Below are 16,074 nucleotides of genomic sequence, written 5' to 3'. Positions count from 1 at the left end.
AAAAACTGTTTCTAAATTTTCAATTAAAAATTTGCATTAATAAACAGCTTCTAAAATCTTACTTTAAAAATCTCTGTCTCTCTTTATGTCACTGGAAAGATACATGTATCAGTTTTAACTTCTAATGCTCTCATTTAAATAAAACAGTTTTGCTCCTGATATTTAACATATGATTTACATATATTAAGCAATAAGTTTTTTAACGTAAAAGAATATCTTATTGAAGTTTTTTATGCAAGAAATAGAATATTTGCCTAACGTTTTCTTTAGTCCATAGATTAATTATTTTTTTTTTTAAATTGCTAAAGTTATTTTCGAATTTTCTTTATAAATTCAATATTACTGCCAAAAAAAACGCATATACAAATAACTATTTTTATAAATATTATTAATTATCAGCAGCTTAAAATTTCAAAATTTTAAAATCCTACGCCACGTTAGTGACATCACCCCTGATGGTTTTCTTCATCGTGAATCTACGGTGACTCAAAAACGTATTAGGGCACAGGACACTATCAAACATTTAGTGATAAAAATTAAGCTATTTTTCTCAAACTACATATTTTCATTGCTTTCTGTGTCTAAATATGATGCTAAATATATTAAGAGGAATAATATTAAATAACACTAAAGAATAAATGACATCTTTTGAATACTTTAAACACGAAATTTGTAGAGCCATTAGGTTATTTTTTAGAAGCAGGAATGATGAAAAATATGCAACGCGTTCGCCGGGAATCGAATCGCGGACCTTAGAAAGAGTCTTAGCTGAGAAAAAGTAGAGTTTAAGGTTTAGGAGCTACTAGTTTAAAGAAGGTCGAGGAAATTGAGATTTCTTTTGGTACGATTAAATTTGGAATCATGAAAAATTAGAGAAGAAAATAGTTGAACTGTTGAAGTTAAAATAATAGCTACTGTTCAATTTAATTTTTAAACACGTTAACTAAATTTGCTTGTAAATAGGCATTCAAGGCGATTCGCTGAATGCAAAGAAAAGCATATAGTTAGAAGTGTTATTTAAAATACTAAAACCAGCGAGGTCAGATTGACTTTAAAAAGCCCAACGAATATTTAGTAAATCCAGTAATGCATTATTGTTAGAAATATTTTAAGAAAATATAACTTTTATGACAAAATTAATAGAAGAAACCCATTTCTCGGTAAAGCGAAGGGCCTGGTTAAAGACTTGTATTACAAATCTCACAATTTTTAGAATTAAGCTATATTTATAGATGAATGTAAATTTCATAATTTGACAGTGATTAAAAGCAAATTATCTAACGAAAACCTAACACTGAACTTTAAATGAAGAATCTTACCCTTTCAGTAAAACATGGTGGAGGTAGCCAGATAGTCTTGAGCTACACTGGTGTGCAAAAATTAAGGACGAGACAGTTTTTTCAATATAACTTTGTACAAAAGCTTTCCAAATCAACACATTTAATACCGTAAGATCTCCAATACGTAAGGACATGAGAAATGTAAGCAACACTTACTAAAAGAGAAATCAGAAGGATAAAAAAAAAAGCTTTATTGAAAAAGTAGCATGGAGTGCAATGCGACTGAAGGCCAAAACATCCCTGTGATGGGTGTCCAGCAAGAAACATCCGGTCTTTAATAGGGGATATGATCTCCCCTGACTGCTAGGCAGGTTTCACAGCGTCTGCCCATGCTGAGAATGAGGGTGTCAATGAGTTGTTGAGGCATTGCTGCCCATTCGTCTTGCAGCGCCAATCGAAGCTCCGGAATCGTTACTGGTGGTAAGGTACGAGCTGCCAAGCGTCTGCCTAGAAAATCCCATACATGCTCGATGGGATTGAGATCCGGAGATCGTGCAGGCCAATCCAAACGTTCAATATCCTCACTCTCTAAGACCTGTTCGGCAGCTACTGTGAGATGACATGGTGCATTGTCGTCCATGAAAAGGAGCTGCGGACCCATAGCGCCTCTAAAAGACGCACACATGGAAGAAGAATCTCGTTACAATAACGGGTTCCGTTGACTGAACCTGCGTCGAAGATGTGAAGGTCTGTACGACTACCAAGCATGATGCCTCCCCAAACGAGAACACCGCCACCTCCATACCTGCCCCTTTCAATGATGTTCGAGGGATGATTGCGGCTTCCCCGCTCTCTCCAGATGAGTATGCGATGAGAATCACTACTCAGACTGAATCTGCTCTCATCTGTAAAGAGTACTCGTCCCCATTCATTGTCTCTCCAATTCCGGTGTTCCCGGCACCACAGAGAACGCCTTCTCCGATGGGCAGGCGTTAGAGGTACACACCGTACAGGGCGTCGTGCAAACAGACGACCACCCTGCAGTCTTCTGATATGCTAATTTTTCGACTTCGTCCTTAATTTTTGCACACCAGTGTATATGAACACTTGCGACTTTTAAATTCTACATATTATTGATGGTAAAACAGATAATTTTATATATTTGTATATTTTTAAACAGAATCAGAAATACAGCACCCAGAAAATTGGACATATTGTCGCATTTAAGCTTTATCAAGATACTGACCCGAAGTATTACGATTAGATTTGCGAACTATGTACCTATCCCTATGTAATCCAAACGCTTGTATTTAGCCCAGACCTCCATCTTATTCAGCATATTTGCGGGCATTTGTAAGAAAAAATGGCACTTACATGCTATCTTGTCGACCGTTGATGAAAATTTCAGCAACGGTTGCCAGTCGCCAATCATTACTACGGAATTCTAAAGGGTACGATTATCCATAACTGGCGCTAAATCGCACTACTTGGCTGGTCGACGGGATAATACGTAAGTACCGACCAAATTACTAAAAACCGAATTTCCGAAAGAAATGGTCTTGGAGGAAAGCTCAAGAAAAATATGAGAAAAAATTCAAAATCTTATGAAATCCAAGCCTAGACGATTCAGTGAATTCACGACAAGGAAAGAAATCCCAGTACATTATTAGAACGAATTTTATAGTTTTTTTTAATACGTTTGTTTGCCTAAATACTTTTTTGAACATTACTTTCTCGTTTTACACGAAAAGTATAAAATTTAATATTTATTTCACTTTATTTTGAGTTAAGATTTTTTGATTTTGTACAGGTTTAAGATATGGCATCTAATAAAAGTATTTCGTGTAAATTAGAAATTTAATTACTCTTTCAAAAAAGTGTCTGAAAGCCTGTACTGCCGGAGTACGCTTTTATGACTCGCTGTAGTTTATAGGGACTTTAGAAATTCTTAGAATTTGTACTTCATTTGCAAGTTTAATCACATCCGATATTGTACAAATATACCAACTTAGACCGATATTGTACAAATATACAATTAAGACCGATATTGTAGAAATCATACTTGTTACGAGACTCTGTCCTAATTTCATTCATTCAGTCGGTTCTCCGCCAGAAAAAAAAAAAAGTAAAAAATAAAAACAAAATCTGAAATGTTTCAGATTTTAAATTACGTCCAAAGGGGCGTTTTTTAACATTTTGTGTGTTACCTTTCTTTATGAAATATCATGTTCCTCGCACTTAAACCATAAGATCCAGTGCAACAGCAATATCGCAAAATAGTTTTAAAACGAGCATATCTTTAGAATTTCCGATACAGAGACTCACGCGCTGGAGATAAAAATTTTTTTTCTGCACAACGTTGCCATTGCTCGCTTTGAAATCCTTGAGTTTGTTAATCAAAAATTCGTCAAAGTTTTAAAAAATAGGAAATCGATCATAAAACAAATTTCAAATTTCAAATTTGGTCTTCCACATGCTCATATTCGTTGGAGGATTACGTTATTCAAAATTCGATGACTCTATGTACCGTTATTTTATGACAATGTGAGAAATATACATACATTTACGCAGATTTTCATTATTTAATTTCTTCAAATATAATGCAGGACTCTAACATTTTATGGCAACAGTTTGAAAAGTGAACCGACATTTATCCGTCCGACGCAAAATGCCAAAACGAAACTAATAGTCCTTCGGGATTCAAATCCCTTTGGACTACAAAGGAGTAAGTAATCAAAATAAAGCAGAAAACCCACTTAATCAAAATAAAAGAGCCAATCCACCTTAGTATGAAAACATGGCGTATATTCGCCATTCTTTTTTAATATTTTGTAACATTGTAGCAATCTTGAGTTTAAGCAAGAAGAAAGGAGATGAGGACTTTGGCAAACGCCGTTTCCTCCAGTCCGTGAGGAAATTAATATTTATTCTAAACATAAACTTGAAAAATACAGTGTTGCCAAATCATGAAAAAGAACTTTAAGGAAAACTACATTTACTCAACCGTTGAATTTCTCACGACAGTACTGAAAGTCAATGGCACTTACCTACAAATTTAGGAAAGTACTTGCAGAACAAGGGAGGCCACATTTTGAAAAACATGGCGTAACCTTCTAGATAGCTCGCATGAGGCAACCATTCCGGTGACCTTGAATCCTGTATAATGAAAGAATTTTCATTAGCTGGTGAGTCAGATGTCCTATCAGATCTGTGTGTAATATCATGAATTAAAGATGCCACTTTGTATTTGCATAGATTTCTACTAGGTTAGAAATATATCAATTTAAGTCGGCAATAGATAATAAATTTTGGTTGATATAAAAATATGCAAAATTACGAACAAGAAAAAAAAAAATTCTGAAAGGTTTCAGATTTTAAATTACGTCCGAAGGGGCGTTTTTTTTTTCCATTTTGTGTGTTACATTTACTTATTAAATATCACGTTCTTCGCACTTAACATAAAATTCAGTTCAACAGCAATATCGCAAAATAGTTTTAAAATGCGCATATCTTTAGAATTTCCGATGCAGAGACTGGCGCGCTGGAGATAAAAATGTTTTTTTTTTCTGTACAATGTTGCCATGGCTCGCTTTGAAATCCTTGAGTTTGTTCATCAGAAATTCGTTAAAGTTTTACAAAATATGAAATCGATAATAAAACAAATTTCAAATGTGGGCTTCCACATACCCATATTTGTAGGATGATTACGTCATTCAAAATTCGATGGCTCTTTGTACCGTTGTTTTATCACAATGAGAGAAATATACATAAATTTATGCAGATTTTTCATTATTTAATTTCTTCAAATATATTGCACGACTCTAACATTTGGTGGCAACAGTTTGAAGAGTAAAACGGACATTTATACTGAACCGACGCAAAATCGCAAAACGGAAACAATAGTCATTCAGGGACAAAGCCCATTTGTACTAAATATCATTATAATTATAATGAAATTGCAATATATATTCAGATTTCAGCTACATCTACAGAAATCCCTATAATAAAATAATGAAAAATTTATATGTTATGTCCCTGTATTATGGAAAAATGGCAGCATCCTGAACCAGCAACTTTTAAACACACATAGTTCTCTAACCCGAACGTACGTATGTACATCCATAATTTTTAATTTTTAATTTGTTTTCTGTTAACTTCATATTTTGCGCGAATTTAATGAATTCCTAATTAACAAACTAATACGATTAAAAAGTATAGCCACTTGCAAAGCATAATATATTCGTCTTTCAAATTTGATAAAAGAACCCAATGATTTAAAAGTAAGGTGTTGCCACCGGGCAAAGCGTAAGATATTTGTTTTTAAAATTTAATTAAAGGCCTCAGCGAATTAAAAGTAATCTGTTGCCATTCAGCAAAGCGTAAAGTATTTGCCTGTCAAATTTAATAAAAGAACTCAGCGGCCACTGCCTGATATAAAATATTTTTATCTTCCGTTTTGTTGCCATTTAATGAAACGTAAGATATTTAATTTTTATTTTAAATTTAATCTGCGAGTTATTGATTAATAAACTAAGCGGTTTAAAAGGAATAAACGCAGTTCTTTATTAACGTTAACATTAATTTTTAACTGGATCTGTGAAATTAAAGAACCTACTCATTAAAAGCATTATATTTTTTTCTTTTATGTCTTTAGGCAGCCAGCCGCGCCAATAGCTATATAATAAAAAACGAAGCTCTGCATAAATTATTTCTTACTTTAGGTGAGAGAAAGCGAATTCGTTGTCCCGTTTTTACTTGATATGAGTTGTTCGAAAAATGTTATTACAGAATTGGTTTCCTTAAATTCTGATCTTAGATGTGTGCCCAATAACAAATATCCTCAAGATAAAGTAAAAGATTTTAAGGAGGATAGTTTCAATGCATGGAAAAGTTCTTATAAAATCTAATCTTTCGTTTCTTTTCCTCCTGGAAAAATTATTCCGTTTAGTGAAGAAATTCATTAACGGTAATGCTTTAATAAATTAAATACAAAAATTTGTATCTCGACGCGTGGAATTCGTAGCAACAGACAGAATGAATGTATTGACTTATATCACTTTTCTGTGTCTTTTCTAATCTGAATTTGATATTTTCGACCAAACTTGGCAAAAAAACGACAAATGAAATGTTTTCCATTTTATAGTTAATAAATGATTCTATAATGGGTAGAAATGCATTCGTTATTTAATATCTAACTCATCTTTGGCAACATTAATTACGTATACTTTTTCGAATTTTGCACGCGAAGGCATGGAAATTTTCTGTTTAACTTAATAAATGAATAATGAAAATGAAGAATATTTCACTGATTGGAACTTCTCTTTTACGAAACTGTATAATAATCAAATTTTACCTTTACAGAAACTTTTAACCTCACTCTCCAGCTAGGTTAAAATTGTTTTCATAAAATTCTCTCGTTTATTTTAAGAAACTCATTTTAACTTTTAGAACGCTCTGTTTAGCAGCTATAGCTAGACTTCATATTTGACAATACATACATATGGTCATGAAGAGCCGCAAATTAAGCATTACGGGTTGTGACAAGATTTTCTAAGCACCGCCTAGATTTTTATAGAATTTTAAAAGTACTAAAATAGTTCTTGACTATTAACTAATTAATGAAATAAAATAACAAGGTTTTAAAAAAAATAATGCGGCTATGTATTAACATAAGTAAATAATTCTTGTTGCTGCTGCTCTCAGTTTCTACGCTGAAAAATAATTGTTAAAGTTTTGTAAGACTAGCCGCTTGTCTGGCTAAAATAGTTATTATAAAAATATATTACAAATTTTGTATATATGTAAATATTTTTATTGAAATTATAGTATCGTTGTATAATGTAAAATGAAATGCTTGAAAAAGCCAAGCTCTGCCAGAAAAATAAGATTACAGGAACGATTCTATTTAACATCGAACTAAATGGCTATCTCGCTAAATTGGCGAGCTAGTATCGCCAAGCTAATGATAATTTTGGTGAGTAATTTTTGTTCCAAAATTTGGCGAGAAATCACCAAATATCAACAAACCTGGAGACCATTTGGCGATATTTTCGTCCGGTCCCTGTATATGTGTAATTGCTACTGTAATTGAATAACTGTAACTGGTCTCTATAAGTAATTATAACCGTATCCCTTAGTGCCGTAACTTTAACCTTATAACTAAGACCGGAGAGAACGTGAGTTCTTACTTGTTAGTTAAGACTGAATTCTAAGTATTGAGATATCTCCTTGCGAACTTCGCTCCTTGGATGCGCTTTGCATTGAGTTGTGTTTCACGTCCTTAGTAGTTTGAAGTGGTAACCACTGATTATGTTCTGTCATACTGTGAAGAGCTGAACGAGTAATTTTGGGGGAAGTTCCAGAACTGTAAAGAGTTTCTTTTGGTAAAATAAATTTTATCAAGGTATAATCGGTTCTATGTGCATTCATTTTATTACGAATCCGTACGCAAGTAACACTAATGCTTTTAGTGAATTCTGATAATGTAATTTCACGAGACTAGCTAGTAATTAATAATCACTGAAATGAATCTACGTTTAATACTTTTAAATTTCTTAGTTTGTTAATAATAGAATAAACCTGAAAGAAAAATTAAAAACTTTACGCTTTGACCGACGGTACACTACCGTGTGGAAGATAAAAATATTTTACTTCGGGTAGCGGTAACACATTTGTTTTTTTCTAAATCGCTGAGTTTATTAATTAAATTCGAAAAAACAGAAATATTTCACACTTTACCATGTAGCAAGAGGAAGCTTTTAAATCGCTGATCACATGTTCATTAAACTCGCAGAAAATACGAAATAACTAAAAATCGAATTTGAAATCCAAAATTCGGGTGCATATATTCAGATCGATATCTACGTGCGTTCAAAATTTGGCAGCTCTAAGTGACGCTGTTCTTCCTCAATGCGAGAAACATACGTACATACATACATATAATGCAGAGATACAGATTCTTCGTTATTTAATAATAAAGAAATACTCAGCGCTCTCTTTCGGTCAGTTTTGTTGTATGGGAGTTACACTTTTATAATGCGTATTTTATAGATAATTATTAAGTTGCATATTATAAAAGTGTTTTATATATTATTATATTTAATTTTTTCATATTTAATTTTATATGAAAGTCTTCTCGAGAGGTTAGTAGTAGGGGAAGAGGGTTGAGAGACCCTCGGACACATCCTCCCCCGGGGTGCTCTCCATCAAAATTGGTGGCGGAACTGATCTAAATCGCACTGTCACCTGTAAGGTGCTCAAGGCTGTTGCCAACGACAGGCGCATCTTGCGCTCCTTGCCACGAGGAATTTCATGGGCCTGGGCTGACTATAAGTCAGACAAGTGAGCATTAGTCAACAACAAGAACAACAAAAAATGTATTGATTCAACGGCTTAATCCTATCATCGTTAGCCCGTCGTAAATTCATAAATCCGATCTAATTCTTTACTTCATAGCATAAGCATGTTCCGCCATCCCGACGATTTCATAAAAACGACAGTACGTGTGTCAAAGTTGGCAACTATTGATTTAGATAAAGATCTTCACGTGATATCTTGATGAAAATTGCATTCTTTATGGCATATATTGAACTTCATCAGGGTGCCGAGCAGCCCCATGGTTTGACAAACTGTGAACAACGTGCAAGATGCCAGTACCGTTTTGCAAATTGATTTCGTCGTCAAATCATCCCTATTCTTTCCTGTTGACTTGTATACAATCAAGACAGAAAAGTCAGCTATCTCTTGACCAAAGAATTTAAGTAACAAGGGTGTCCAGTTCCACCCAAATTATGAACAAGAAACATCGAGGAAACTAATTTTGAAATCTCCCACTTGTTTTCTGTATAGCTAACATCCTGAAAGACTTTTGGATCGACATATTTTAAATGCTGCTCTCCCCCATTTATCCATGACTTCATATGTTACCGGCAATCTATGAAATGTTGGCATTCTATAGAAAGCCTGGATTTTTAGGCAATGTATGAAGTATGAGAACTATTATTTGCTTTTTCTTGGCACTGTATATAATATGTAGCCATAATTTATATAGAATGGCAAATACCATTTAGGCAAAGTATGGAAAAGTCATGATAAGGGTATTATAAAAAAGATGTAAATACAAATGAAAATAATGAAAATAATAAATTTGAAAAATAATGCCACTAAAAAACTCTTAGAGTAATTAGTTTTTTTTTGGGGGGGGGAAGCAGGAGACATGAAAAATGCGATATTTCCTCGCCAGGATTCGAATACCAGACTTCCCGACACTAGCCGAACGTATTACCCAACTGCGCTAAGAAGGCACGTGGAAAGGAAGGAGAAAATACCTTATAAAACTTTTATTGAAAATACGTAAAGAAAAAAGTTGTACAAAAAATTTATACCTTTCTGTATTAAAGAAAAAATGCATTTAAATGTACGGAATTATGGAATGAATGTGTTAAATATATTGATTATGTATGAATATATTAAGAATATGGATATTCGAAATGAATCGGAGATGTATTTCATACTTCGCCGGTTTGTCATTTGGCATTTTCTAGAATGCCTAGGAAATGTATGGAATGGTAATCGTTTCATACATTGCCGGCTTGTTTTCGGCATTCCATAAAGTATTCCATCGAATATCGGTTTTCATACAGCACCAATGATAACTATAACATTTCTGTGCAGATACATATCTGGATTTGAAACTCGTGGTGGCCGGCTTTGCTAATCATCCAACTACATGCAGGGGTGGTTAATACTGACATGCACTTCAATAAGTCACTTTAACTTCCTCTTCACTGACATTCATCTGCAGTCATTGAAGTAGCAAAATACTACTCATCCATTGTGACCTACTGAATCGTTCTTTTGCACTTTCTCTGGAACTACAAACACATATAAAAGCTCATCTGCAGCCATGCAAGAACAGTTCTCAGGATTATAAAAGTTCAAATACTTAGCAGTAATAAAGGAGATTTAACAAATAAACAAGAAAATAAGTTGCATTGTGATGATTTGTTGTATATCGTTTTGATCTAGCGTAAGTGATCTGCATTCATTTCCGGCGAATGCTATTATCACGTGAGGAAAATTTAAGAACTTCGAGTTTGCTAAAAGATACGTTTATGAAATAAAAATTTGATTTAAAAATTTCTCTTAATATTCAAAATGCTAACACGAAAGCTTATTTCGCAGTTTTTAACATTACAGACATTACAGAAAAGTTTCTTTTCTATAGAATTATCCTTTAATACATATTACTTAATTATTGTGAATAAGTTAATTGAATTTATAGCTAAAGACATTCCCAGGACATTCAGAGGAGGAAACGAATCTGAAGCTCCATGGGATCTATTTGTTTGTGAAGGTCTTATAAGTTTATTAAAAACAGCTTCAAGCTAAATTTTCTTACTGCTCATAAATCAGCTAGCAACATATTGTGCTTTTGGTGAAAGCTTATGCTAAATATAGCTTTTATGGTGGTTAAAACCGGTCAACAGTGATAGCCAGATTTAGGATACCGATGCACAAGCCGGCTATATTTTCGTGGGATTCACCGTGGTGATGTTGATACGAGCCAGTGTCTCTTAGAAATTCTTTCCGGAGGATATCTCTTGCTCAGCAAAGAGCCCCTTCCTTGCTTAATAAAAGTCAAACAACCATCACTTAAGCAAACAAAAATACTTAACATGTTTTTCATTTTCTCATGTGCATAGAGAAAACAGGTGAAGAAAAACTATGGATACTTGTTTTGAAATTCTTTTACCTATCTATTTTCATTGTTGAATATATATATATATTCAGTATTCTATAACACATTCTGGAATCATACTGCTTGTTACTGTAGAAACTATTTTTCGATCGTATGATTATAATTAATTTTGAATGAATATTTATAAAATTAAACTGATTAACTAATAATTAAGTAATTTTAATACTAAATTTTTATTTTTATTACTATTTGTTATTAACGAGAAGTATAGAATTTTTATTGTGTGTAATATTTTAAGAATAAAATAGCCACAATTTAAAAAAAATTGTAATCAAGCTTCCTTAATAAATACATAGGATTAATATTAAAAAAGAATTTCTCTCCCTTTGATTTATTTGAAATTAAGTGACTTAAAAATGCAGTAATTTTTGTAACAGACTTTATTTATTTATTATTATTAGCTTTTAATTTATTTTTATAGAAAACAGGTCGTTGTACGATGAAAGAAACATTTCAAGCTTAAGAAACGTAGAAGTCTGAAATTTTATTCTATATTTTGTGCATAGTTGGAGAATATATGGATGCAGTTCTATGACAGATACACTGAATGCGATTTTAATTCCTGAAACATAGAAGAAACGATGAATAGGGAATTTACATAAGTGAAGAAATAGTTGGAAGAAATAGCTGAAATCGAACTGAATGAAATACTAGTTCATAATAGGAAGAATTATACTTTAAAATATCTTCCACGGTATCGTTTAATTGTATAGAATACCGGATAATCTTAAGACATCAAATGTAATCTTTCAAATTATATTTGCTTCAGTTTTCATTATTTTATATTACATAATTTAACATATTTTGAGGATTTATTAAGTAGTTCTTGTTCACTGCTTTCAAACCCTTGGTACTGCTATAATAAAATGATATTATATTATGTAAAATGTATATTTATTTTGTAGGAAAATAAATAAACAAGTATTCAGTATTATGAAATAAGTTCCTTTTTTTACAAATATAATTAATATTTGAATGCAGTATCACGAAAAAGAAAATAGCTGCAAATTTTTAACAATATATTCAGCTAATAATGAGTAAAGTAGCAAAAAATATCTACAGTAAATATTTTTAAACGTATAAAATAGTAATGAGATTTTCCCCCCACTGAAAATAATAATTAAAATTGCTGTTTTCTTTGAGTATAATTTAATAGCAGTTTTGCGTGTAATAAATAAGAAAGGAAAATTTGTCTGAAAGAAGGCATATTACTACCTTAAATTTATACTAATTGTAATAAAAGAAGAGAACTAGCTGGATATACATGCTTATTTTGTCGTCGTGGTTCCTAATTTTTAATCAAAATTAAAGTATTTTGGTGATGTTTTACATTACAGCAAAAGTTACGAACCATTATGGAAATGTATTTTTTGCAACAAATAAAATTACAATAATTAACATTTCATTTTACATTTACAGTAAATGTTACGTTTTAAATATTATAGCATCAAATAGATTTAATTCATATTAAAATTATGTGGATAGTAAGGTTATTCCTTTACTTCCATAAGAATTTTGTAAATTGCATTACTGTTTAAACTGTAATAACGAACTGGTGTATTGATTTTATACTTAGAAATATTTTTAGGTTTAAAATAAATTTAAAGTTTACCTTTATTCCATTGAGATGGCAACGGATAATGATTAAATAAATCATACGTTTTATCGCATTTAAAATGGGTATGAAATTGATGTTTAGCTTTGTTTCAATAAATAGCAATGGATAATGAAATATTCTAGACTAACAATATTCAATAAATCCGTTTTTGTATGTGGGAGGAGGGAGCAGCGCTTTTAAACAGTATTTAATCCCGTTTTTAGTTCTGAATTTTTCTTCGTGTAGAATATTATTAGCCCAATGGGGTAATTTTCCCAAAAGAGCTATTAATTTCGTTTTGGCATTCACTATAAAAGGCGTTTCACTTTTCAAGTTGCTGCCACCAAATATTAGAGCAGTGCATTATATTTAAAGAAATTAAATAATGAAGAATCTGCATGAATGTATGTAGTATGTTTCTCTCACTGTGAAAAAACAACGGTACCTAGAGACATCAAATTCTGAATAACAGAGTCCTCCACTGGAATATGAGCATCTGGAAGATGTAAAATCTTCGAATTTGTTTTATTATCTATTTACATATTTTGTAAAACTTTGAACAAATTTTGATTAACAAACTGAACGATTTCAAAGCGAACATTGGCAACACTGCACGGAAGAAAACATTTTTATCTCCAGCGCGAGAGACTGTGTAAACTCTAAAGGAAATTCTAAAGATATGTCCTTTTAAATATTTTGTGATAATGCTGTTGAATTGAATTTTATGGTTTATATGCGAAGAACATGATATTTGTTAAATAAAGGTAATACACAAAATGTTAAAATAAAACGCCCCTTTGGTCGTAATATAAAATCTGAAAGCTTTCAGTTTTTTTTTTTTTTTTTCCAAGTTAGCAAAGAAACAAATATTTTTAATACTAATAAATTACAAAAGAACTATTTCATGAAGACACCCTCAGTGTTAATAGCATTGCTACTTTATAACATAATACAATAATAATTCAGTATCATTCTACTAATAAATTTTAGTACCTAAAAATAAGTTACACAGTTATAAATTGTGTACAAAATCACTTAGTAGCCAGATTTGATTTCAAAAAATTAAATAATACAAGTAAAAAAGTTTAAAACTTACTGACATTTCTATCATGCTGTCAGTAAATTATTTTTTTATTAAATTTTATTTATTAGTAAATTATCTTTTTTAAAATTATTTTGTGATATTGCTGTTGAATTGAAATTTATAGTTTAAGTGCAAAGAATATGATATTAAATAAATAAAGGTAACACACATATACGTTAAAAACGCCCCTTTGGGTGTAATATAAAATCTGAAAGCTTTCCGGTTTTTTTATTTATTAATTTAGGAATATCTCAGCTCATTTTTGAATTAGAAATGAGTCTTCGTTCAAGTCAACATGTAATGAAGAGTTGTTGGAATGCGAAATTTATTCCTTTTCGGAAAATGTTTTTTTTAATAGAACGATTTTACCTTGTTTCACATTTCATTTGAGTCTGTTGCCATTTGCAGAAACGTAGGACATGTTTAATCTAGCTGTTATTAATTAACAAACTAAACTATTTAAAAGTAATGAATAATGTTCTTATATATATATATATATGCTTTTTAATCTGATTGATTTAAATAAAAATGTATTTAATTCATGATATACCTAATTAAAAGCATTAAATACTTTATAGAATTATCTTTATTATTTTTTTGTTTTTTACTTTTTATCTATGCCGAAAATCAGTAACGTTCCCATGCTAGTCTAAATGCTTATTCATCTAATATCCTATAAAATGTTACGCTGTTTTACCTGGGCCATCTCTATCAATAACTTCTATTTATAAACCATATTAAACTTAAAAAAAGCCCATTTGAGCGACTGTTAAAATCTGAACTCCTTCAGATTTTTATTTTTTTCTGAAGTTCTGGTTTTAGTAATAATTCGCAGCGTAACTGTAAGCAATTTAATATTTATTGAACCGAAAGTTTGTCGTTTGTATATTGACTGACATTTTATGTAAGTATACTATTTAAAATATTTAATATATATCATAATTTATGCCAAATTTAGAGAAATTTATAATGTGTTAAAGTATCTGAATAATAATAAAAAAAATTGCAAGACATTATAAGCTATATTAGCAAGACTAAATAGAGGTTCTCCTTAAATGTGTGCATAATTTATTAAAAAGTTAAAGCAACATTTTTAAATGAAACTTACCTTTGTTGGCATTGCTGGATAAAATAGCCTAGCGAAGACACCATCAGGAGAATAGGATGTCATTATATCTGTACATCCTACACAGTAAGGACCCGTTGGTTTGGGTATCTGTCTTGGAATTTTTTTACCTTTCGTCAGCATTATTTTTGCTGGCTCTACTTTTTCTCTCTCTTAAAGGTAATTGCAAAATGTTCTTTCCAGCAAATTCAACGGGTAATTTATAACATTTTTGAGCAGCGCGCTCTGTTGGGATGACCTGTAACACTGAAGTTTTTATATTTTGATGTGACCGAGTAACTTCTGCGGCCTTGAACGAGAGTGAAACTACTCAACTTCACTTAGGCCAAACGATGTGACGAGCTATTGCAACTTTCGACTGATTAACCTAGTAAAAAGCGGCGTAGTTCGATGCTCGTTAGGCAGAACATAAAATCAACTAGAATTTTTAACACATAGAATTCTGCTTTTAAAAAAATATATTGCGACACCGGTCTCTGTATATGCCGGTACAAATTTAAAGCGGAGAAAATGACTTCTATTTCTGAAAACAAATGATACGTTAAGAAATTTCTTTTACGAGCATTCTTTTCTGGAACATAATGATAAACCTTCAAAATGAATTTTTAATTGATCAAAAATATTCCAATAAACCTATAAATGAAATTGCGTCTACTAGTTTCACGAAAGAACTCAAGTTTTTTATCTGAAGAACTTTTAAAATTTTTAATAATAAATATTGATGTATTGATTTTAGAAAGACTTATTAATCTTTTCTTAATGAAATCCACTTAATTTATGCAACTTCTTATATTAGTATATATTTGTAAATAATATATTACAGTAGATTTTTATTTACAGCTGTTTTAATGTTACGGTTACCAATCTAGTTCTTCTAAATGAAAAACTCTAAAAATGTTAGTTGAAAACTTTCTGGTATTTTGCTGGTGTTATATCATGAAGCAGCACAGTTCGCTACTGATTTATATAATTTCACGGTTTTGGAAAACTATCAGATACTTCTAAAATACTTCAAACTCGAAAATAATATCAAGTGAACTAAGAAAACATTCCATCAGATTCAGCAATATAACGTCGACTGAAGAACAAAAACACATTTTTCGTTTTTGATCATTCTTTGTAATTTTTTGTATTCAGACGATATTTCCATTCAATATTTTTTCTTCTTTTCTAACGCCGGATTATATTTTTCAGAACTTCCTTAGAATGTCACAATATGATAGAAGA

At 31.4% G+C, this 16,074-nt stretch overlaps 1 protein-coding gene across 1 annotated transcript in view; it reads right to left on the bottom strand.

Annotated features, from left to right (window-relative positions):
* Positions 1-15,474, bottom strand: part of LOC118179357 (platelet-activating factor acetylhydrolase-like) — a 43,930-nt gene extending 28,456 nt beyond the window's left edge. The window contains exons 1-2 of the mRNA XM_085820046.1: positions 14,830-15,474; positions 4,328-4,436 (exon numbers count right to left, since the gene is read on the bottom strand). Of these exons, the coding sequence (XP_085676172.1) occupies positions 4,328-4,436; positions 14,830-14,970 (250 nt within the window). The 5' untranslated portion in view covers positions 14,971-15,474. The remainder of the gene's footprint in view (positions 1-4,327; positions 4,437-14,829) is intronic.
* Positions 15,475-16,074: the final 600 nt, after the last annotated feature.

This window comes from Stegodyphus dumicola, chromosome 7, assembly GCF_044657685.1.
Source record: "Stegodyphus dumicola isolate Sdum_Otavi_A_Nest chromosome 7, ASM4465768v1".
Classification (NCBI taxonomy): Eukaryota; Metazoa; Arthropoda; class Arachnida; order Araneae; family Eresidae; genus Stegodyphus; species Stegodyphus dumicola.
Note: the sequence above shows the minus strand (reverse complement) of the source record. Positions and strands in the feature narration are given on the sequence as shown.